The sequence below is a fragment of the Chinchilla lanigera genome, unplaced genomic scaffold (genome assembly GCF_000276665.1).
Source record: "Chinchilla lanigera isolate Chin_1 unplaced genomic scaffold, ChiLan1.0 scaffold00118, whole genome shotgun sequence".
Classification (NCBI taxonomy): domain Eukaryota; kingdom Metazoa; phylum Chordata; class Mammalia; order Rodentia; family Chinchillidae; genus Chinchilla; species Chinchilla lanigera.
In genome coordinates, this window is record NW_004955519.1 from 1,288,733 (window position 1) to 1,312,188 (window position 23,456).

Below are 23,456 nucleotides of genomic sequence, written 5' to 3' on the forward strand. Positions count from 1 at the left end.
TTTGTGGGGGGAGTGGGGGTACTGGGGACTGAACATAGGGCCTCTGCACTGAGTTATGTCCCCAGCCCCCACCCTTTTTTTCTTCAGGCAGGGTCTTGCTAAGTCCCTAAGCTGCTAAGTAAGTCTGGGCACTTGAACTTGAGGTTCTCCTGCCTCAACCTCACAAAGTGCTGGGATCACATGCACTAGCACGCCTAGCTCGTAGAGATTTTTAAAACTCCTACTGAGGCAGTAGAAATAAGGCTAATAATTAGCTTCACACTCTGTTTAAATTGTGGAAACAGTGCAAGCATACAGTGCACTGGGGATAGGGATGGAACGATAATAAAGTGTTCTATCAGAACTCTGAGAAGATAGATTCATTCTGCCAAAATGTTGGTAGCACCATAGTATGTAATAGTACTTGGAATAGTGCTTCAGGAATTGGGAATTAAAGGATGAGCATATCTGATATGACTGGCAGGAATGTCAGGGAGAGAAAAGGGACAGATCCACTCTATCTCCTGTGACTCCATGACTAATCCAGTAGGGACTCAAGTGGAAAATTAAACTGGATGTTATTATTTTGCCACAGGCTCTAGAATTCCTTCCCCAGTCTCATTCTGCTAAACAGAATACATTTTAACTACAAGTCAGTTGAGAGGAACTAATCTCAGGTCACTCTCTGAATTTTTCTCCATATCAAAAAGAAACAAACTCAGCTACTTGTTAAGTTTTCTTATTTTATTTTACAGAGGAGTTGGAGGAAGTGAGGAGAAATACCACAAAAGCTTAAAGAACAGTCTTAAAATCCATTGAAAACAGTGCATATAAACAAGAAACTGGTTGTTGGCAACATATAAATATGAGGTACTCACCACACTTTATACTCTCTATCCGCACAGGGAGGCCAGACTGCACCGCAGCGATTAATTTCAGGGCAATGTAAAACTGTGTCGGACCGAAATAACCAACCCGCTTTGCACCACACAGTTCTGTGATCTGGAAAGAGACAAGGAAAATAATGGTTTGAAAAAAACCCATTTCATAACAGGAAAATGAGACAAGGTGTATGATGAAACACCAAGGATTTCACAGTGTAGCAAACCAAAAAGTCCCCTGGGAACCTCTGTGTACATACTGGTTGATTTCTTTTTCCTCCAGTTTGTAAGAAAGTTTTTCATTCAAATCGTTTAGTTCTACCTACTCATGATATTCAGAGCTGATTATTCCTCCTCTTTCAAAGATAAAAATAAAGGTGTCAAGGATGGCTGTTACTCTTCTAACAAAGGAGAGTGATTTTTCAGGGGGTGGACTCTAATGTACAAAGTCTAAAAAGTCACTGAGGTAAAAAGGGAAAAGATTAGTCATTACCACTACTTGTGGCTTGTTCTAGTTTACTGAAATTCAAAGTGAATTGGCTTTACAAAGTTCTCAGCAAAATAATTTCCTAATCATGGAAATTACATCTTTGGTGCTCACTTCAGAGGAACAAAAAAGTACTGCACATACAAATGTTTTGAAGACATTGTAATATTGTTGGTTCCTGTCCCATCACCTAGAACTAGAACATCCCTTCCCCGCCTAGTTAGGAACTCAAATATTACTCCACTTTATAGCTCCCTCCCAACCTTCTGGGGATAATATTGGCAGTGCATTCTGAGAGCACTCCATGCAAATGAGTATAAATGCCCATCACATGATACATTGTCTTGGATGTGCTGCAAAATACTGTTAAAGGGAGAAAAGAGTAAGTGGGCATAAAGGTGAAACAAGCTTCACTAAGAGTTAATAATCACTGGAGTTGGGTGATGGGTGGGTGGGGGTTCATTCTCCATATTCGCGCTGTATATCTATCTCAGCACTTAATACATTATAACTATCTGTTTATCTCTGCCTCTTAGTCAGTGTCTTCTCTTCAAGGGCACGGGGAAGCTTCTACACATTTCCTAAAAGATAGGCACACAAAACAGTCAATCATTCCCAGTCATTTGAATGAACTTATACTCAAAAATAAGATGCAATTGAATTTTAATATATCCCTTATCATAAGTGTGGGAAAAATGCCAACAGCATCAGTGCAGTTTCAGTATCAAGAGAATTTTCTTGAAGAACAAGTCCTAAGAAATTGTAATCCTTGGAGCTGGGGATTTAGCTCAGCACCACAGCGCCTGCCTGGAAAGCGCAAGGTCGGGAGTTCGATTCCCGGTACCAGAAAAAAAAACAAAAAAAAAGCAATTGTAATCCTTTGTATGGAAACAATTTAACAACTATATTTCATAAAGCATGAATTTAGTAGTAAATTAATATTCAGTTATTCCTCTACCATAGTGATATAGGAGATAGGGCATGGCAAAGCTGGCTGGGAAAAGGAGCAGTACCTGTCAGTTACAAGGTCCCAGAGCAACACTAGGACCCCATACATAGAACTTCTGGGGCGCTCAGAAGCCCAGGTATTACAGGAAGCCTGCTACCCTAACTTCCCACCATCACCCACGGTGCTTTTCCCAGATGCAGCATATACTTTAATTTTTGCTTTTATTTTCTTTTTCTCTTCTTCTGGCCCAGTTTCCTCTATAAAGCTGGTTTCTCCCACACCCATTCACTCCTCACTTCTCAAATAAACTTTTGACACTGTTTTTGGCTTGTCTCATCCAATTCTTTATCTAAGGCAAGAGGGACCTGGAATACTTTTGATTAGCAAGGCATTTCTAAAGGAACTACTCAATAACAACAGCTATTATATTGAACTGGAAATCTCTATACTATAGGTAAACTAAAATTGACAACAAGTAACTAAAATTGGTAAACCTTATGGTACTTTAAGATTCAAACGCTAATTTGACCTTAATAAACCACCTTACCTACCCTGGATGCTGCCCTTTGGTCCCATACACTATTAGAATGACTGCCTTGTAGCCAAAGTAGAATATACACCTATAAGTGAAATCAGCCCACAGGTCAGTCACTTTTCTGGCTGTTCATATAACAACTCAAGAGACATACCAAGAACTTTCTGAAATACTCAAGCCTCAAGGAAGAGAAAATAATTATAAGCCTTTGGAACTTACACATGAAGCTTCATCAGCCTGGGACTTAATACAAAAGACAGGTTAATTTTATAGGGATTTTTTATTCTTCAAAGTGTTTTAAGTTTAAATTCTCCATTGAAAAGCTCTAAGTGGTGGGTAGAAATATTTTAATGACATTAAAGAAAGAAGGTGGTCTCTTCCCTTTCAACCAGAACTGCCATCTTCCAGTAATTTGCCAAAATGGCAAAGAAAGGGAAGGAGGAGAAAAACCCAGTGTATGTTCTCTAGGTCTTTTAGAAAACATGGGGTTGGCCAGGCATGGTGGCGTACACCTATAATCCCAGCACTCCGGAGGCTGAGGCAAGAGGATCGTTGCAAGTTCAAGACCAGCCTGGGCTTCAAAGTGAGCTCACTGCCAGCCTGAACTGCATAGAGAGACCCTGTCTCAAAAAGACAAAAAAAAAAAAAAAAAAAAAGAAAGAAAACATGGGGCTGCTCCTTTGGTCACATACATGTGAATTTACAAAAAGGATGATACTGTACACATCAAGGGAATGGATACAGTGCAAAAAGGAATGCCACACAAACGTTACCATGGCAAAACTGGAAGAGTTTGCAGCATGCTGTTGGCATTGCTGTAAACAAGCAAATTGAGGACAAGATATTTGCCAAGAGGATTAATGTGCATATTAGCATATTAAAAACTCAAGAAGTTGAGATAACTTCCTGAAATGCGTCAAGGAAAATGATCAGAAAAAGAAGGAAGCCAAAGAGAGGTACCCAGGGTTCAACTGAAGCGCCAGCCTGCCCTGCCCAGAGAAGCACACTTTGTGAGAACCAGTGGGAAGGAGTTTGAGTTGCTGGAACTTTTTCCCTATGAGTTCATGGCATAAACTGGGGGCGGAGCTCTGCCATTCAGCACCTAATTGGAGGCTAATGATCTAAGCCCTACTTAAAAATAAAAAATCATCCTGTGCTGTAAGGATGGTTTTCTTAATTGAACAAGTGTGTGGTGCCTTTACCTCAGAGAAACAAATATTTGGAGCAGATTTTCATTGTACCTGGTTAATTGCGTCAGGTCTTCACTCTTTGGTGTTTTTCTTGCTGAAAGATGTGAGGTGTTGTGCAGGTGCATACCCAAATGGCCAAATATTTATGAAATATTTATATTGGCTTGAAGATCCTCTAAATCACCATAGGGAAAAGTTGTATCAAAATAAATGGAAGTCAGTGTATGGCATTTCAGTTAAATAAAGTGTTTAAAGCACCAAAAAGAAAAAAGGTAGTGATTTATCCCAGATACTCAATTAAGAGTATTTTATATAGAACATATAAAGAATTAAAAAATTTCAGCCCCTCCAAATTCAAAGACCCAATCCAAAAATGGGCAGCTGAGATGAACACACATTTCTCAGACAAGGAGATACAAACGGCAAATAAATATATGAGAAAATGTTCAACATCATTAGTCATTCGAGAAATGCAAATTAAAACAACACTAAGATTCCACCTTACCCCAGTAAGAATGGCAAGCATTAAGAAATCAACCAATAACAAATGCTGGCGAGGCTGTGGAGAAATAGGAACCCTTCTCCACTGCTGGTGGGAATGCAGACTGGTGAAACCACTGTGGAAATCAGTTTGGAGATTCCTCCGAAAACTAGGTTTAGAGGTCCCATTCAACCCAGCTATACCCCTGCTGGGTATTTTCCCAGAAGATCTAAAAACATCATATCACAGTGATATATGTGCACCTATGTTCATAGCAGCACAATTTGTAATTGCTAAAATGTGGAAGCAACCCAAATGTCCATCCACCGAGGATTGGATAAGAAAATTATGGTACTTTTATATAATGGAATATTACTCAGCTGTAAAGAAAGATAAACTCGAGGCCTTTATATTTAAATGGTCACAACTAGAGACCATACTCATAAGTGAAATAAATCAAACATACATGTGCAAGCACCGCATTGTGTCACTAGTGTAAAACTTGAAAGAGTTAATTTAAACTCGGAGGTATGATAGACACTGTGAAATGATAGGAAACCACCGAAGAGTAAAGGGCTTCTGGGATGTGGGAAGAGAGAAGGGAAAGAAGGAGAAATTTTGTATGTATGTATATACAGGATAGATAACATGGTTGTTCTTCTATCTGCTGTTTCTATGCTGAAAGAAACTGTCAATGAGTCTTTGGTTGACCAGTATTGCATGTCTGTATCTGTTTTCATGAGAAGCCACTTTGAAGATATCAATATGTAATACAACCACCATTGTTAATTCCCTACCACTTTGTTTGTAACTCTGTATTGTCTGTATTGTGCTTGTGATATGTTGTAAAATGTTGTATGTCTGTTAATGTTTCCCTCCTTTTATCCTTAAAATAAAAAAAAAGTAAAGTTTAAAGAAATCAAAAAAAAAAGAGTATTTTATATACATTCTCCTTCAAATAGTCCAAGTCACTGAGCTTTTCTCAAAGTAAAGAAAACATGAAGATTCTATTTTACTTTCAACCTCAAACCTGTTGCAGTCTCGGCTGGATCCACCTTAGATTACACAGTGTGCAAATTTCTAACACAGAATAAGAACCTATACACTACTATTTGTTTTCTCAGGTGTAAGGCAGGAGACAGGGAAAAAGGAATGGCAAAAATCCATGCCTTACAGCTTACAGATGTACACCAAACCTTGAGGATGCTGGATATAAATCAGAAAAATTCACCGACTCCTTGGGAGGAACCTGGACAAAGTGCTAGAAGGAGACTGTAGGCCACTAAATAGCTTCCCTCTCCCTAATTCTATAAGATTGACTGACTGTGTTGAATAACCAGTCCACACAAGTTCACTGGTTTGCCTGAAATGATACTTTCTTTTCTATCTGAAATGTAATGAATTCTCAGAACTGCTCAAAGGTTTGAGTACGCTTCTCTCTTCCAAGTATTTTTAAAGGCCTCCTTAAAAAGTTTCTAAAATTGTAAAAACTCTTAGTAGGAGGGGATGGAAAAATTCCCCAAGAGCACCCTATTTTTATTCTCTCTCTGCTGCAGCTGGCAAGGTCCAGATTCTCTGCTGTCACCTTGATTGCTTCAAGCCCTGCCCTAGACCACGAACCTTTACAAACCAGCCTCTGCATTCCCTCCATGGTCTCTTATTAAAACCGGATCACCTTCTAACTCCAAAGGGCTTCCAGGGTTCCTCATTCCCTTCCTATAGAAATTAGACTCCTGCTCTGCAGCTAATTAAGGTTCAAGCCACACCAGATGCCAGTTAGCCTCTCGGCACCCAGACCCATTCAGTCCTCTGCATGGAAACCAAACGTCCCCAGCTTCTTTGCCTGCCACACTCCTTCAAGTCATCACAAGGCCAAACTCGCCTCTGAAACCTTAGGCATTCTACAGTGCCATGTTTTCTGCATTCTCACAACACAAGGCTTCTAATACAGCAAAATCAGTACTTTAGTAACCGTCTCCCACTGTACCCCATGTCTCCTTCCCCCATGCTCCAAGTGCCCAGCACGAGGCAAGGGTGTATTTTTATCATTTGTACTTTCCAGATTCATTCTTTACAATGCTTGCTACATACTCAGTTGTTCATTGAATGTTTGCTGTATTCATTAGTTTTCACAGCCTGTACCAGCAGAAGAGTTATTTCTCTCATCTTGTAATTACTTTTACAAGTGGCTGCTAAATTGGCTTTAGTCATCTCACACCATAAAAGCATAAGATTTCCTGCAAGAATGTAAGAAAATATTAACTTCTCTTGCCCTCCCTGCTCAGCTAGCAGCATGCTGGTGAAGGTCAAAGCTTCCAGCATCCTTCATCCTGGCTTTAGGCCTCACTACTCAGGAGAATAACTTGGTGGTGCTCTTCAGAAATGTGCCTCACTGTATGCAGTATACCCCAGAGCATTCCAGCCCCTGATAGGCACTTGGCCTCTCATAGAGTGAGAAGGTTGGCTACATTCTGGCTTTTCCCTTCCTCCATTTATGCTTTCTAACATTTAAGAGAGACTCTCAGCCCATAGGGACTTGTGTGATCCACTCAAGAAAACATGAACCCTTATATTCTACTGCTTAATTTAAGATACTGTAGTGTATGCAGAAGTTGAACCACGCTGCAGGGCTTAGATGCATTTTCAGACAGAGAATCGTACTATATACCTTAAAGTAACTATAGTTTAAAAATATATCGGGCACCAGCCCACCAAAAGCACTGTGTTCAATGATACGTTAGGAAATGAGCAGCATGAAACAACCAACTTATGCTATATGCTATATACACACACACACGCACCCTCACTTCTTCCCTCCCATTTTGCCAAACCATCTGAAAAGGAGGTTCCAGTGGACATACTTCCTGGCATACCACCCCTATGTCCTTTATTATTCATCTCCTAAGTACTGGGACTTTTGCCTATAGCACCACACCATCAGCACCACACCCACGGAATTAACATTCACACAATACTCTCATATAACGTATGGTCCACACTCACATTTCCTCAACTATCCTGAAAATGGCCTATTGAGCTAGATTTTCATTTCCTGATCTAAGATTTAATCAATGTTCATGCAATGAATTTTTATCTTACATTCCCCTAGTCTTCCTCTAATCTAGCACAATCTCTCCCTGGCATTGGTCCTTAATAACACTGAACCCTTTCAAGAGTCCAGGCCAGCTGTCCTCAGAATGTTCCACACTTGGGATTTATCTGTTTTCTTACAATTATGTTCAAGTCAAATATTTCCAGCAAGAACACCAGGCAGGTGTTACTGTGACACAGTGAGACATAAACATCAGGAGGGGCACATAATATCAGAATATCCCACCCTTGTATTCATTGCCAGATTTCTGCAAAGATACAGTTACATCATACTTAAGAACATGTGAGCATTCTATCCTCTGAAAGGGCACCTTTAAAATCTGTTAAATGCTAATTCTAAGTAGATCTACCAAAATTATATCAGCAACCACACAACTGGAATTTTATGGCAAAAATCACAAAGATGAGGAGAGATGTTTATTCCCCTTGTTAGTGTCATTACCCCCAGTTTATTCACAAAGGTAGACCCCAGTCAAGAAGTTAAGTGGTATATTCAAAGTCACAAACTCAGAACCAATACTCAAACCTTCACTGCCTAGATACAAAGCTCATAGTTTCTCTATAACATCAGAAGTTGGAAAACTACTGCCCATGTATCAAATCCTGCCTACTAACCGGTTTTGCATGGTCTATGAGCTGAAAATGGTCTTTATAGATAAACATTTGCAATTAATTTGACAATAGTGAACACCAGGTTTGAATGCCATTAAGCAAACACGTTACCCCAAAATAAGAATTCCATTCTTCTGCTGAGTACAGTGGCACTCCCCATAATCCCAGCACATGGGAGGCTGAGGCAGGAGAATCATAATGAGTTCAAGGCCTGCCTAGACTACATAGCAAGACCCTGTCTCAAAAATAAAAAAAAAGAACTCCATTCTTCTTAAAAGTAAATCTGAATTACAAAAAAAAATTATTGTTATATTTTCAATTTTGTCAATAATTTTCTGGAAGTTTATTTTCTCTCTTGTTATAGAGATACATATACAATATCCTTGATTTTGCTTTTTGGCCCATAAATCCTAAAATGTTTATCATCTAGCTCTTTACAGGAAAGGACACCAGCCACTGCACAACAACATGCTGCTTCCCCGAGCTATACTGTATGTCCTTTCAGACAACCTCAGCAACCATGCACAGAGGGTATTTTCTTGAACTCATCAGCTAACCTAGGTAAACGCAAATTGAAAAGTAAATATTTCAATTAGAAAAAATACATGTACCTCCCTCTTCCTCAGCTCCTATTTTTCACTCATTTCTTACAGTTTAAATTTTTTTAGAAGCATTCAAATAGGGGCTTCCTATATTACCATAAACTCCCAGAGTAACCAACTGGAACAAGAGGAGGCCATACTTAAAATGGAAGCAAAACCTATGCAATAATTTATACAGTAAAAATACGATTTTTGCTTTTTATTTTTAGAGGAAAAGGGTATTATATAAATCTTCAGAATCATTCTTTGAAAATGTCTATGCATTTAAAAACATAAAATGTTCCAAGATGTCCCAATATGTAAGCTACTCTCAAACTGCAAATCAATTTTGGAAGCTATATTATCTTTTAGATTCCCCCCTATGTCACTTAATTTAATGCTACAAGACCCATAATAAGTTATAAACCAAATTCAGCCCAGATGCTAGATATAAGCCATATTGACAAGGTATGGCCTAGGTTTGCCAGCATTCTTGGTGCAAGACTCAAAACATCCCAGTAGTGGGGAAGGCCCAGCCTGCTACCCTGGCTCTGATGGAATCTAAATAGGAAAAAGACTCTGAACAAAAAAATTCAGGCACTTGTACTCTGCCAGTAGAAATACGTATCAGTCTAACATCCAGAGACCATTTGATAATAGCCTTATGAATTACAATCTAACTTTTGATCTAGCAATTCTATCTCTACAGATTTATACTTCATGTTATATAAGCAAAATGACCTAAGTATAAGGTCAGTCAATATAGTACCATCTATGACATGGGTTGTAAAACACCTAGAGGTCCACCTTGAAGATATCTACCAATTGTGGTTGAACCACCCATAGAATTCTAGGCAGCTTACAAGTCCCACTTCCCACCTAAAAATTGAGAATCAAAATTCCCAGATGCCTTACAGCTCAGGAGCAAACATGTCACCTGGGCTCCCTTAATCAGACATACTCAGGAAAGACTTTGCTTTAAAGTACTACACATAAGGAAAAAGGCTCTACTCGGACCATTTACTTTTGTAGGTGTGGCTGCAAGGGTGCCTTTCTGGTACAGGAATGGAGATACAAGCAGTCACAGTCAAGTCAAATGCCTGGAGTCTACGGCTCAGTGGAAACAGCAGCACAGGTGGCTCCCACTCAATACTAGTAGTACGTGTGGCTGGGAGCCTTGTTTCTGGCAAGTTAGACGCCACCCTGTTCCTCCAGCTCTCTAGAAGATTCCATGAGTTACCTAAAACTCTGATCCTTCTTGGAGTTAGCCATCTACAGCAGACTCAGCTGTTTTCAGTAAAGATCACCAGCTAACAAGGAATAAGAAAGCTTGTTGTGTACAGACTTAGAAAGATTATGTTAAACTGTGAAAAAGAAAAGAGCAAGGTGCACAGCAGCTGGTAGACTAAGCACTGGTTGTTTCAAAGAGGGGCTGAATGCAGAGGCATTTATTGATGTGTTCATATGCTATCTCTGAAAGTGAAGCTAACAAAATTGGCTGTTGGCTGCCTCCAGGGAAGAACATTGGGTAGCTAGGGCATATGGAAAGGAAAAAATTTACTGTGTGTCATTTGGTACCTTTTGAATTTTAAATAATATGAATGTCATTATCTGTTAAAAATAAATGAGAAGCCAGGGATGTTGGTTCATGCCTATAATCCCAGCACTTTAGGAGGCTGAGGCAGAAGGATCACAAGTTTGAGGCCAGCCTGAGATGCTTAGCACACAAATGAAATCATAAAAAAATTAAAAAGTCTGGGGATATAGCTCAGTGCAAAGGTCCTGGGCTCAATCAAAGAAAGAAAAAGTTGAGAGAGAGGGAAGCTTGGAAGTTGATTGTAAAGAAGAGACACAGCCTAACAGGTCAGCAAGAAATGCTATAGACATACCCTAGAGCCATTCCCATTCTATCAACTTTTAGCACAATCTCCAACTGCACAAAGCTTCAAGGGACCCCTGTCACCCAGCCCAGATTTAATTCATAAAGATAAGGCTCTTTCCTCTAGGTTCCCAACTCAGTAGCTTGCTTTATTAAAAACTATTTACCTTTGTCAAAGCTAGCACTGTCTAACTGGGTGGCTAGGGGAAAGGCTTCTGATCTCTCTTGGTCTCCAGTCTCATCTACTGGAATGAAGCCGTGAGACTAGATAGCCCAAGGCTTTTTGGGATACAAACACTCTATGAAAAGGAATTGCATGGGTAAAGGTTTGAACCTCTCCATCTGGCACTTACCATGGCTGCTCAGTGTCATGGTTATCAGTGCACCTGCTGTATTCCCTCCTATAAGGCTTAAGTCTCTTGTGGACAAGTCCTTCATTTTAAAAATCATCTTTGCATACCTCAGCATCCATCCACTTATTGCCAACAAGGAAGGCTCACAAAATAAATTAAATTTGCCTATTGTGTTTTAACTATTCTTTGCATGAAGAGAGCCCCTTCATGTCAAGTTTTATAGCTTTGGATCAAAATTATGTGACTCTATCAACCTGGCCAAACAAATAAATTGTTTAAAGTCTAAAGGATCGAAGAAATTTCCTGATCACAGAATAAGAAGAAACAGGATTTTAGACAGGTAGATCATTTTGTGATCATCTGATTACATGAAAGCACAGCCACCCAGTACTCTGAATTTACACAGTCTTTGGTGGGGGTGCATTTTATATTAAAACACAGAGATATGTTGAAGAATCAAAAATGAATTAAGAGGTGAGAATTCAAAGAAACTCTCTACTCATGCTAGGTGCTTTGACCATCATTGTGATTCACACAGTGCGTGCTCTCCTCTGCGACAGAGAGCTCACAGAAGGTCTGGAATAATTAGCACCAAATTCATCAGAAGGAGGAATGAAGGTTCTTGCACAATGCCCTGCTAAAGTGATCTCCACATTTTTATTATATGCCTAGATTATTTTTTGGAATAAGGAAGGATTATAGATAGGGATGACATTTGATGGCAATGATCTCTTACGACTTTTATAAACTAGGCTTCTTTGGCAGGCCAATGCCACAGCTTTCCAAGATACCCAGCTGGCTGCACACGTGCAGGTACACATCACCACAGGGTCTGGAGTTCCTCAGGGCCGGCACCTGTCTGGGGAGAAATTGGGATCTAATACCTCAGTAGTGAACTGACGGGAGAAGGGAGACAAGGTAAACCAAAGGAAGCATCCTCCCTACTAACTCAGAAGAAAAGAACAGCAGATTCCACAATAAGAACTACCATTTACTGAAGGGAGACTGCATGCCAGGTAATGGTTTAAATGCCAAGAATTAATGAGAGGAAGAAAAATACACACACACACACACACACACACACACACACACACACACACACAAGCACTCCTGACAACACGAGAGCTGAATTAAAATGCAATTACAGCTCAGATTATGAAAGAAAATTAGTTTTAGGATTCTGGCCCAGGTTCCAAGGTTCTGCATATCACAAAATTTTTCTATAGCTGGAGGCAGAAAAACCTCAGGTGAACACAAACACACTGCCAGAATTATATAAAGCTTTTACTGGTTCTGGCCAGTCAGACTTATCTCACTAGCCAAAGGATTAGCATTGCAGACAGTTGGTTTATTGACATTTTTAGTGCTTTTCAAAAGTAAATTTAAAATAGGTTCAGGTTATTTGGGATTTTTACAAGTTTGTTGATTTCAATCCATTGTATATTTTATATGTAATATTTTATACACACGTGTGCATGCAAACATTCACATTTCTTTTTTAAGGAAACCTTAAACTTTAAGAAAACCTTAGTAAGAGAAATAGGGCAAACAAGGACACTTCAAGTAAGTGGATCATCGGTCCTGCACACAGACCCTCAATGTGCTAAATGAATCGATGAATCAATGAATGAATGTTCAGTCATTCAGTTATTGAGTTCTCACTCTTCTAGATAATCTAGATAGAACTCTCTAGAATACAGCTAAACTCATACCAGAAACATGCATTTTTTGGTGGGGCAGGCAATCTGACCTTACTCATTTGGTTTCTTTGTAAACTTCCCAGTGAAGACCTTACCCAACTATTTAAAAAGCAAATACACCTCTCACCTCCCTGATATTCTGGTAGCCTTCTCTTTGAGGAGCCAGGCCGTATTCCTAGCTGGCTCCTCTAGGGCACTAAAGCTAGAGAAGGACCTTCCTCTTATTGAAGGATATTCTCCTCACAGCAAGGTCTCATGACAACCAGCACACTCAGCCCTCTACATCATTACAGCATATCTAGATGAATGTACGTGACTCTGGCCCAGCTAACTAGAATCAAGTCCCAAGACCTCCATGCTATTGGTTATACTGTGACCTAAATGGCCACATTATACTGACCAGACAGACCTGTTTCCATGACCACATCTGCTTTCTGTGTGCCAACTATTCACATCCATCTTCTCCCCTCTCTACACACCGACATTTTCAAAGCTTGACTGTGCTTTCATCTCTTTATCCTGCACCTCACCCCTAACTACCTGCTGACACTCCCTCATAACCAAATCCTTATACTTGCCCTGCTCTCAGACCCTATGTCACTGAGCTGTGCTTGCTCAGAGGACATCCTTAAAGCCCAGGCAGGTCTTCTGCTCCTAGCCTGCACCACCTGTAGGCACTGTTTCATCTGTCTGGAGAGACTTTCTGTGGTCTCACGTGACATGAGCCACTTATCGCCCTAAATGTACATCCCTGCCACAATAGGTGAGCTTAGATCCAGGTCCTGATTGCTTCCAAAACACTCCATCCCAAGTACAGTTCACTCTCACAAGCCACGCCTAGAGATTTCACAAGAGATATTTAACATAGAAAGAGCAATCCCCATCCCCAAAGCATTTATAATCACTAGGCATTGTGACTCAGGCTTGCCTGAACTGCACTGTGAGACCCTCTCTCAAAACAAACAAACAAAATTTTAAAAGGGGGTTATAATCTGATTGGAGTATATATGTACAATGACCAACATTTACTGAACAGCTACTACACACCCACCAGGCATTGTGAACTTTTCTTCACAGGTATTATTTCTAATATCTAAAATAATCCTACATGAATGGTTTTGCAAATAGGAACTTCAGGGTTCAGAAGAGTTAAGAGAAATTTTGAAAAATAGAAACCACCTGAACAGAAAGATCTTAATACCCAACAAAATATATTATAAATGTCACATAAACCAAATTCACTGTGGAATTAGCCAACCCCTTAGGTTCACTAAGATATCATTCATTCAGTTCTCTGAAACATCAAACATCAAAAAAATTCACTGTGGAATTAGCCAACCCCTTAGGTTCACTAAGATATCATTCATTCAGTTCTCTGAAACATCAAACATCAAAAAAATTCACTGTGGAATTAGCCAACCCCTTAGGTTCACTAAGATATCATTCATTCAGTTCTCTGAAACATGGCACTACGGCAATGAAGAGAGTTTCTTTGGGCCCACCAACTGGAAGATACGTAGTGTTTGTACCTTGGCAGGCAGAAATACATGCTATTCAGGCTCCACTATCTCCTGGTTTCCCAAATGGCCATCAATACTCATCTGTGAGAGGGATTAGATGTAAAGGGTGCAGTCTCTGAACTGACTATTTTCTCTCAATACTGGAGAACAAACCACAAATCTTGCTTCATACCTGTATGATAGATAACCAACTACATGATAGTTAATCAGAGTATAGCATAGAAACAAAAGAGAATTTGCCATTTTTCTTTTGGCAGCCCAGTATCAGAATCATCAGGTTAAGTTTCACACATCACTGTTTATGAAATTTTCTACCTGATTTCAGCTAAATAAGCTAAAAATGTCAGATACTCACTCTCCTGAATTCTTCCCAATCAGGACATAGACACAGGACCTAAGATTGACCAATCTGCATCTGAGTACGTAACCACATCTGCATCTGAGTAAGTAACAAGTGATGCACAACAGCAGGAACAAATGTCTCTTTTCTGGTAACAGGAGCAACACCCAGTTCCGTATGCAGCTGCACACCTGACTCCAGTGCAGGCAATGTTGGTGGTGTAGGTGGAAGTATCCAAGTTTAGTCACTATGATTCCAGCATCCGCCCTGGACAAATTCCGTGGTGTGATCTGGCTGTAGTTCTAGAAGTGCTGCTTCCAGCCTGTGCGTTTCTTAATCCTCTTACCCAGCTTTCTTGGAGAAAACTGGAGCTACTAAAAATCCTACTAATCAACTCCTTTTCTGCTTAAATTAGCCACCCAAAATTTCTGTTACTAACAAAACTATATTACAAAGGACAGGTCAAAAGTGAGCCTTTTGCCTGGCAAGCACTAGCTCACGAGTTCGATTCCCAGTACTGGGGGAAAAAAAAAAAGAATACATAAAAGTGACCCTTAATCACTGCAGATCTTCTAATCTCAAGTATATCAATTATCTACTGCTGGATAAAAACCACCCCAAAACTTAAGTGCCTTAAAATGACACTTATTTAGTTCAAAATTCAGGGGCTTAAGAATTTGAGCTGAGTCCAGCTGGGCAACTATACTGCCAAGAGTCAAGGGCCACTGATCTCAGTGGGCTCATTTATGCTTCCACAGTTGGCTACTGACTTGGGTGGATCCCTCTATTTTTCCCCACATGGTCTCTCTTCCTCCAGCCCAGCCTGAGCTTTTTCACATGCTGGCAAAATTCCCAAAGGAGCAAGAAACTGACATGCTTCTTCATGCCTAGGCTCAAAGCCCTGCACAAGATTCCTTCTACCATATTCTATGGCCAAACCAAGTCACAAGGCCAGCCAAGATCCGAAGGATGAGGAAACATGCTCCATCTCTTGATGGGAAGAAGACCAAAGTATTAGGCATTCTGCAAAGCATCATGCTTCCTGCTTGATGAAGAACAATGGAGAATGTGTCACAATAGAAATAATCTATAGAATTCTCTTTTATTACAATTGCTCTGTCCTCTCACCACCATTTCCATTCACCACCACCAACTTCAGCCACTGATTCAGCAACAGCTAACTAGAAGCAATAAATAAACAGTGCTGAACCAGCAAACTTAGCATCTCATAAACAGTTTCCTACAGGTCAGGCCACTTGGATACCTTATTGTAGGTCATGCTAAAGAACATGGACCAGAGTTATGTGGCATGAACATCAGTTCTCTGGTTTTGGCTTCTCTGTTTTCTCCCCTCAAAGCTCAAATACAACATTTGCTACATATGAACAAATGAATAGTTTGATCACTTCAGACAAAAAACTAGTTAGCATCCCTGAACTACAAAAAAATTCTAATAACTTTAAAGGAATATTGAAAAACTCTGTGTTGTAAATCTGGTTGTTAGACTCTTAAAGAGTTTTAACCAAAGACCCTTCCAGGAGCCACTCATTTTAGTTGACCCCACAAATTAAACTACATGTTTCCCTGACAACAGCTGAACAGAAAAGGCTCCTGTAAGAAGTCTCCGTGGAAAGCAGCCAGTACTTGCATCTTCCATTCACCTTACACATTGGCTGGCATTCAACCACATCAAATCAACAATAAAAACATAAGGAAGTTGGAAGGGCTTTGGAGCTCTGTTAGGTAACGTGAAATTTTCTGGGAAAAATAAGGCATAGTCAGTCCAAACACCTCAGAACTGAGATAAAGAAACTTCATCACACTCAACTTACTTTTTAAAGTACCTCATACCTTAGTCCATTGGGGTTGCTACAACAAAATACCTTCCACTGGGTAATTTATATGTGAATAAAAGCTTATTTCTTACAGTTCTAGAGACTAAGTCTAAGATAAAGATACCAGCAGATTCAGTATCTGCTGAGAGCTCTCTCATTCTCTACCTTGTAGATGGCACTTACTTACTGTATCCTCAACATGGTGAAGGGGGCAAACAAGCTCCCTCTGGCCTCTTTTATAGGGACACTAATCCCACCGCGTGACCTAATGACCTCATAAGGGCCCCACTACTTACTACTACTACTTGAACATTAGGTTTCAACATATGAATCCGAGGCAAACACCAACATTCAAACCATAGCATTCCCAAAAGAATCTGAAAACATAGTACACTGGTTTCCTGGGGCTGCTATAAGACAATTCCACACGCAAGTTGACTTAAAATAACATACATATTTATTCTTGCATAGTTATGGAGGATGGAAGTCCAAACTCTAGGTGTTGGCAGGATTGGTTCCTTCTAAAGGCTCTGAGGTGGAATCTGCTCCATGCCTCACCCTTACCTTCTCATTACCTGGGCTTGTAGAGCATCATTTCACCTTTGTCTTCACATGGTATTCTCCCTGTCTGAGTCATCATATGACTGCCTTCTTTTAAGAATGCCAATTGTATCGAATCAGAGGCCCACCCTACTCCAGTATAGTAGACATTAGGTTTCAACATACGAATCTAAAACAAACACCAACATTCTAACCATAGCATTCCCAAAAGAAGTCTGAAACAGCTCCATTCTGTCTGTGGGACAGCGGGGACCGGCAAGCAGAGAGAGTCCGAATCTCCTCCACTTCCCCTGTGGGACACAGGAGACCTGCAAGCAGAGTGAGTCCAAGCCTCCTCCATTCCCTCTGTGAGACTGAAGAGACCTGCAAGCAGAGTGAGTCCATGTCCCATACTTCCTCCATTCTCTCTGTGGGAAGGCAGGGACTCCGAGCACAGGACAGCGGGCTTTTTGAGGGGAGTGTAAGGACACACACCTTTGTCAAGTAGACTGACAGGAACCCCAGAAACTGAGACCCAAGAAAACAGCTGGGTCCCAGGTGCACAGGTACACACACGATCTTGAAGGGCAGAGTGACTGGTGAGACTACCAGTGTGGAAGTGTCTGCCACAGCAGCGAGAAGTGAGCGACTGAACTCAGAACTCCACCAGCAGAAGTCCAGTCCTAGGCCCCACATCCAGAGGCCAAGATCAGCTCCATACCCAACATATTTCTGGGATTAAATATGTATACTACTACAGAACTGTAAGCACCAGAGGTATTTTACTATTTTCATTCTCCCTTGTTTGTCTGACTGGATATCCCTCTGCTGTCTGATTGGATGTCATCTTGTTTTCTTCTGTATTTGGTAGTTATTTTTGTACTTGGAGTTTTTATATTTTCTTTTTCTATTTTTCTCTCCTCTCTTTCTCCCATCTTCTTCTCTTTTCTCCTTTGGTTCATTGTCATTCTCTTTCTCTTTTTCCCTTCTTTTTTCAATGTTTAGGTTCCTTACTTTTTTTCTTTTCATTCTCTTCTATAGACTCACTTTCCTCAAACTTCTTGAATTTAAACTTTCAAGTGAGTAAACACTGTCTCTGCCCTTTCTGACTACTCCTTTATATTCTATTTTATTCTTTTCCCCTCTGTGGCCTCCAGTTTTCAAATCTTGGGTGATCATCCTTTAATTTCCAGCCCTGACTCTACTATATCTGACCTTACTGATCACTTTAGCCAATCCCATAGACATCTTATCCCCCTTGCTCCCAAAAGAAGGGTAAAATCCCTAAGAGGGAAATCACTACATACAAGTGCACAGTATATGTCTGATTTTATTACATGATTTTAGAGTTTACTCCCATGGTCAGAGGTAACAGGTTACTGGTTACTATAGTTTATCAATAGTTAGGCTGCACTTGAAACTATTGTTATTACTAACTGTACTACTTTAGCCAGGATGTCACACACGTTTTAAACAGTTTTTCTCCCCTGTATGATAACACTGTGACTGCATGAGGTCATAATCACCACCACAGTCCAGTATCTAATGATTAGAAAATATTAAAAGCTGTTAGAGAAAAGAAAGAGATTACCCTATCAGAATCACAGCAGACTTCTCAACACAAACCCTCACGTCAAGAAGAGCTTGGAATGAAGTATTTCAAGTCCTGAAAGAAAACAACTTCCAACAAAGATTGATGTACCCTGCAAAACTATCTTTCCAAATTAATGGAGAAATAAGATACTTCCATGACAAAGAACGGAAGAGATTTACGAACACCAAACTAATGCTACAAATAATACTAAAAGATATTCTAGACAGAGACAAAAATGACCACAATTCCAAGAAGAACAACAGAAAAAAACTACCAGGCAGGGCATGCAATTAAACACAAGGGAAAAGCAGGGAACCAACAGCAGGAAAATACTATGACCGAGATAAGCCAATACATATCAGCTATAACCATGAATGCAAATAGCCTCAACTCACCAATGAAAAGAAATAGACTAGCGGAGTGGATCAAGAAACAAGATCCAACAATATGCTGTACACAAGAAACACATTTAACACAAAAAGAAATTCATAGACTGAAAAACCAAAGGGTGGAAAACAATCTCCCATGCAACAGGAACCCAGAAAAAAAGGAGTAGCTATTCTTTTTGCAGACAATGTCAACTTCAAAGATGATCAAAAGGGATAAAGAAGGTTACTACATTCTTGTTAGGAGGAAACTTCAAGAGAAAGAGATAACAATCATAAATATATATGAACCAAATAGGGCAGCACCCAACTATGTAAGACAATTATTCACAGACATGAAAAATCAAACAAGCAATAACACAATTGTAATGGGAGACTTCAATACCCCATTGTCACAAAGAGATACATCAACTAGACAAAAAAATCAGCAAAAACAATAACAGAACTGAACCAAACCTGTGAACAAATGGGCTTAGTAGAGGTTTACAGAGTGTTCCACCCCACATCAGAATACACATTCTTCTCAGCTGCACACAGGACGTTCTCTAAAATAGACCACATACTAGCCCATAGAACATGCTTAACTAAATGCAAAGGACTTGAAATAATCCCATGCATATTATCTGACCATAGTGCAATGAAAGTGGAAATTAATGACAAAAGGAAGCACAAAAACTCCATAAACACATGGAAATTAAATAGCAGCCTACTGAATAACCAATGGGTCACAGATGAAATTAAATAAGAAATTAAACAATAACTACAAACAAATAAAAATGAAAATACAAATCAGAGGGAGGTTTATAGCAGTGAATTCACACATCAGGAAAACAGAACAAGAACAAATAAATGGCCTAATGCTGCACCTCAAACTTTTAAAAAAGAACAAGTCAAGCCCAAAGAAGGAAGGAAATTATGAGATAAGGGCAGAAATTAATGCAATTGAGATGAAGAAAACACTACAAAGAATTAATGAATCAAAGAGATGGTTGTTTGAAAGAATAAATAAAATTGATAAACCCTTAGCCAACGTTATCAAAAAAAGGGAAGAAAAGACTCAAATTCATGCAATAAGGAATGAAAAGGGTGAAATCACTACAGATCCTATACAAATTCAGAAGATCATCAATATCTATTTGAAAACCTTTACTCTCATAGGATGGTAAGCACAGAAGAAATTAACAGATTCATAGATAGTTATGAATTACCAAAGTTGAATCAAGAAGATATAAAAATTCTGAATAACCCAATGTCAATTAATGAAAATGAAAATGTGATTAAAAACCTACCAACAAAGAAAACCCAGGTCTTGACGGGTTCACAGCTGAATTCTACAAGAAATTCAGAGATTTAATGCCAACATTCTTTAAACTCTTCAATGAAATTGAAAAGGAAGCAATTCTCCCTAACTCATTTCTGGAGAAAAGTATTATATTGATACCAAAACCAGAGAAAGACCCAACCAAAAAGGAGAACTACAGACCAATCTCCCTAATGAATATAGATTCAAAGATACTCAAAAAAATACTAGCAAACAGAATGCAGCAAATCATTAAGAATATAATACATCATGACCAAGTGGGATTCATCCCAGGGATGCAGGGATGGTTCAATATATACAAATCAATAAATCTAATACACCATATCAGTAGAGCTAAGGACAAAAACCACATGATCATAACAATAGATACAGAAAAAACTTTTTTTTAGAAATTTTTTTATTTTAAAGAGTAAAAGAAAATAACATAAGAACAACAATGAAGGCAAAAAACAAAGCAATACAAAAACAATAAAAACAAGATTTCAAAACAAGGATTTCAAAACAAGATGACAGGAATTAACAATGATTGTTATAGTACATATTGTTATCTTCAAAGTTGCTCAGATTACCTGATGCTAGAATGCAGGATTGATCAAAGAATTAAACACAATGACAAGTAACAAAAAACACATTAGAAGCAATACAGAGCTTCATCAGCTTTTGACAAAGTCCAACACTTATTCATGATAAAAAAAACCCTATAGAAAATTGGAATCCCTGGTCTTTACCTCAATCTGATCAAAGCCCTCTATGACAAACCAACATCCAACATCATACTAAATGGACCAAAACTGAGAGCTTTTGCTTTAAAATCAGGAACAAGACAAGGATGTCTACTGTCACTACTCCTACTCAATATAGTGCTGGAAATATTGGCCAGAGCAATCAGACGAGAGAGAAATAAAAGCAATGAGGACAGAAAAGCAAGAAGTGAAATTATCATTATTCATAGATGACATGATACTCTACATGGAAGACCCCAAGAACTCCACCAAAAGACTCCTAGAATTAATAAACAAATTCAGTAGCACAGCTGGATACAAAGTCAATACTCAAAAATCAATAGCATTAAAATGTGGAAGCAACCCAAATGTCCATCCACTGAGGATTGGATAAGAAAATTGTGGTACTTTTATATAATGGAATATTACTCAGCTGTAAAGAAAGATAAACTCGAGGCTTTTATAGGCAAATGGTCCCAACTAGAGACCATACTCATAAGCGAAATAAATCAAACATACATGTGCAAGCACTGCATTGTTTCTCTAGTGTAAAGCCTGAAAGAGTTAATTTAAACTAGGAGATATGACAGACATTGGGAATTGATAGGAAAGCACTCATAGGTAAAGGATAACTGGAATATGGGAAAAGAGAAGGGAAAGAAGGAGAAAGTTTGTATATATGTATATGCAGGATAGTTAACACAGGTGTTCTACTGTCCTGTATTTCCTTGCTGAAAGAAACTGTCAGTGAGGCATTGGTTGATTAGCTTTGTATGTCTATATGTGTTTTCATGAGAAACTACATTGAAGATATCAATATGTAATACAATAAGCATTGTTAATTCCCTACCACTCTGTTTGTAACTCTGTAATGTCTGTACTGATCCTTTGCTATTTTGTAAAACGTTGTCGATCTGTTAGTATTTTCCTCCTTTTATTTCTAAAATTTAAAAAAAAATCAATAGCATTCCTATACACAAACAACAAACACACTGAGAAAGAAATTAAGGAAACCATACCTTTCACAATAGCATCCAAAAAATTACAATACTTAGGAATCAATCTAGCAAAAGAAGTAAAAGATCTATACAGTGAAAACTACAGTGCTCTGAAAAAAGAGATCAAAGAGGATTTCAGAAAATAGAAAGACATTCCTTCATCATGGATAGGAAGAAACAACATTGTGAAAATGGCCATATTACTAAAATTGTTATACAAATTCAATGCAATCCCAAGCAAAATACCACTAGTGTACCTCACAGATATACAGAAAACATTCCTAAAATTCATGTGGAACCAGAAAAGACCCAGAATAGCAAAAGTAATCCTGGGCAACAAAGGCAAGGCAGGAGGCATCACAATCCCTGACTTGAAATTATACTACAAAGCTACTGTTGTAAATTAGCATGGTATTGGCAAAAAAAAAAAAAAAAAACACCAGACCAGAGGATCAGTAGAACAGAGTGGAAGATGCAGCCACAACCACAAACACACTCAGCCACCTAATCTTTGACAAAAGGGCCATACAAGTTCACTGGAAGAAAGATAGCCTCTTTTATAAATGGTGCTGAAAAAACTGGCTCTCCACGTGCCGAAGACTGAAATTGGATCCATGTCTATCACCACGCACCAAACTAAAGTCAAACTGGATTAAAGATATAAATATTAAAACAGAAACACTAAATCTACTGGAAGAAAAAGTAGATGGAAATCTTCAAGACATAGGGATAGGCAGAGGGTTCATGAACAAAACCCAAACTGCATGGGAAATACTTCAAAGAATCAGCAAAGTTTTTCCACATCTAAAAAAATCACCAACAGAGTAAAAAGAAAACCTACAAATTTGGAAAAAATTTTAGCCAGCTATCCCTTGGACAAAGGACTTCTATCTAGAACATAGAAAGAACTAAAAAAAAATCAGGCCCCAGATTCAAAGACCCAGTACAAAAATGGGAATCTGAGATAAATATACACTTCTCAGATAAAGAAATACAAATGGCAAGTAAATACATGAAAAAATGTTCAACATCATTAGTCATTTCAGAAATGCAAATTAAGACAACGCTGAGATTCCATCTCACCCCAGAGAAAATGGCTATGATCAAGAAATCAACCAGTAAGAAATGATGGAGGGGCTGTGGGGAAAAAGGAACCCTTCTCCACTGCTGGTGGGAGTGTAGACTGGTGCAACCACTGTCGAGATCAGTCTGGAGATTCCTCAGTAAACTAGGATTACATGTTCCATTCAATACAGCTATTTCTCTTTTGGGTATTTTTCCAAAAGAACTACAAACATCATACCACAGTGATATATGTGCACCCATGTTTACAGCAGCACAATTTGTAATAGCTAAATCATGGAAACAATCCAAATGCCCATCAGCTGAGGAATGGATAAAAAAGATATGGTATTTTTATATAGTGGAATATTGCTCAGCTACAAGAAAAAGATAAACTCAA

The 23,456-nt window shown here is 39.0% G+C and overlaps 1 protein-coding gene across 1 annotated transcript in view; it reads right to left on the reverse strand.

The window, feature by feature from the left end:
• Window positions 1-23,456, reverse strand: part of Reps2 (RALBP1 associated Eps domain containing 2) — a gene marked incomplete at its 5' end in the record, with an annotated part of 227,287 nt that overhangs the window by 157,706 nt on the left and 46,125 nt on the right. The window contains 1 exon segment of the mRNA XM_005409136.2: window positions 858-981. Within this exon segment, the coding sequence (XP_005409193.1) occupies window positions 858-981 (124 nt within the window).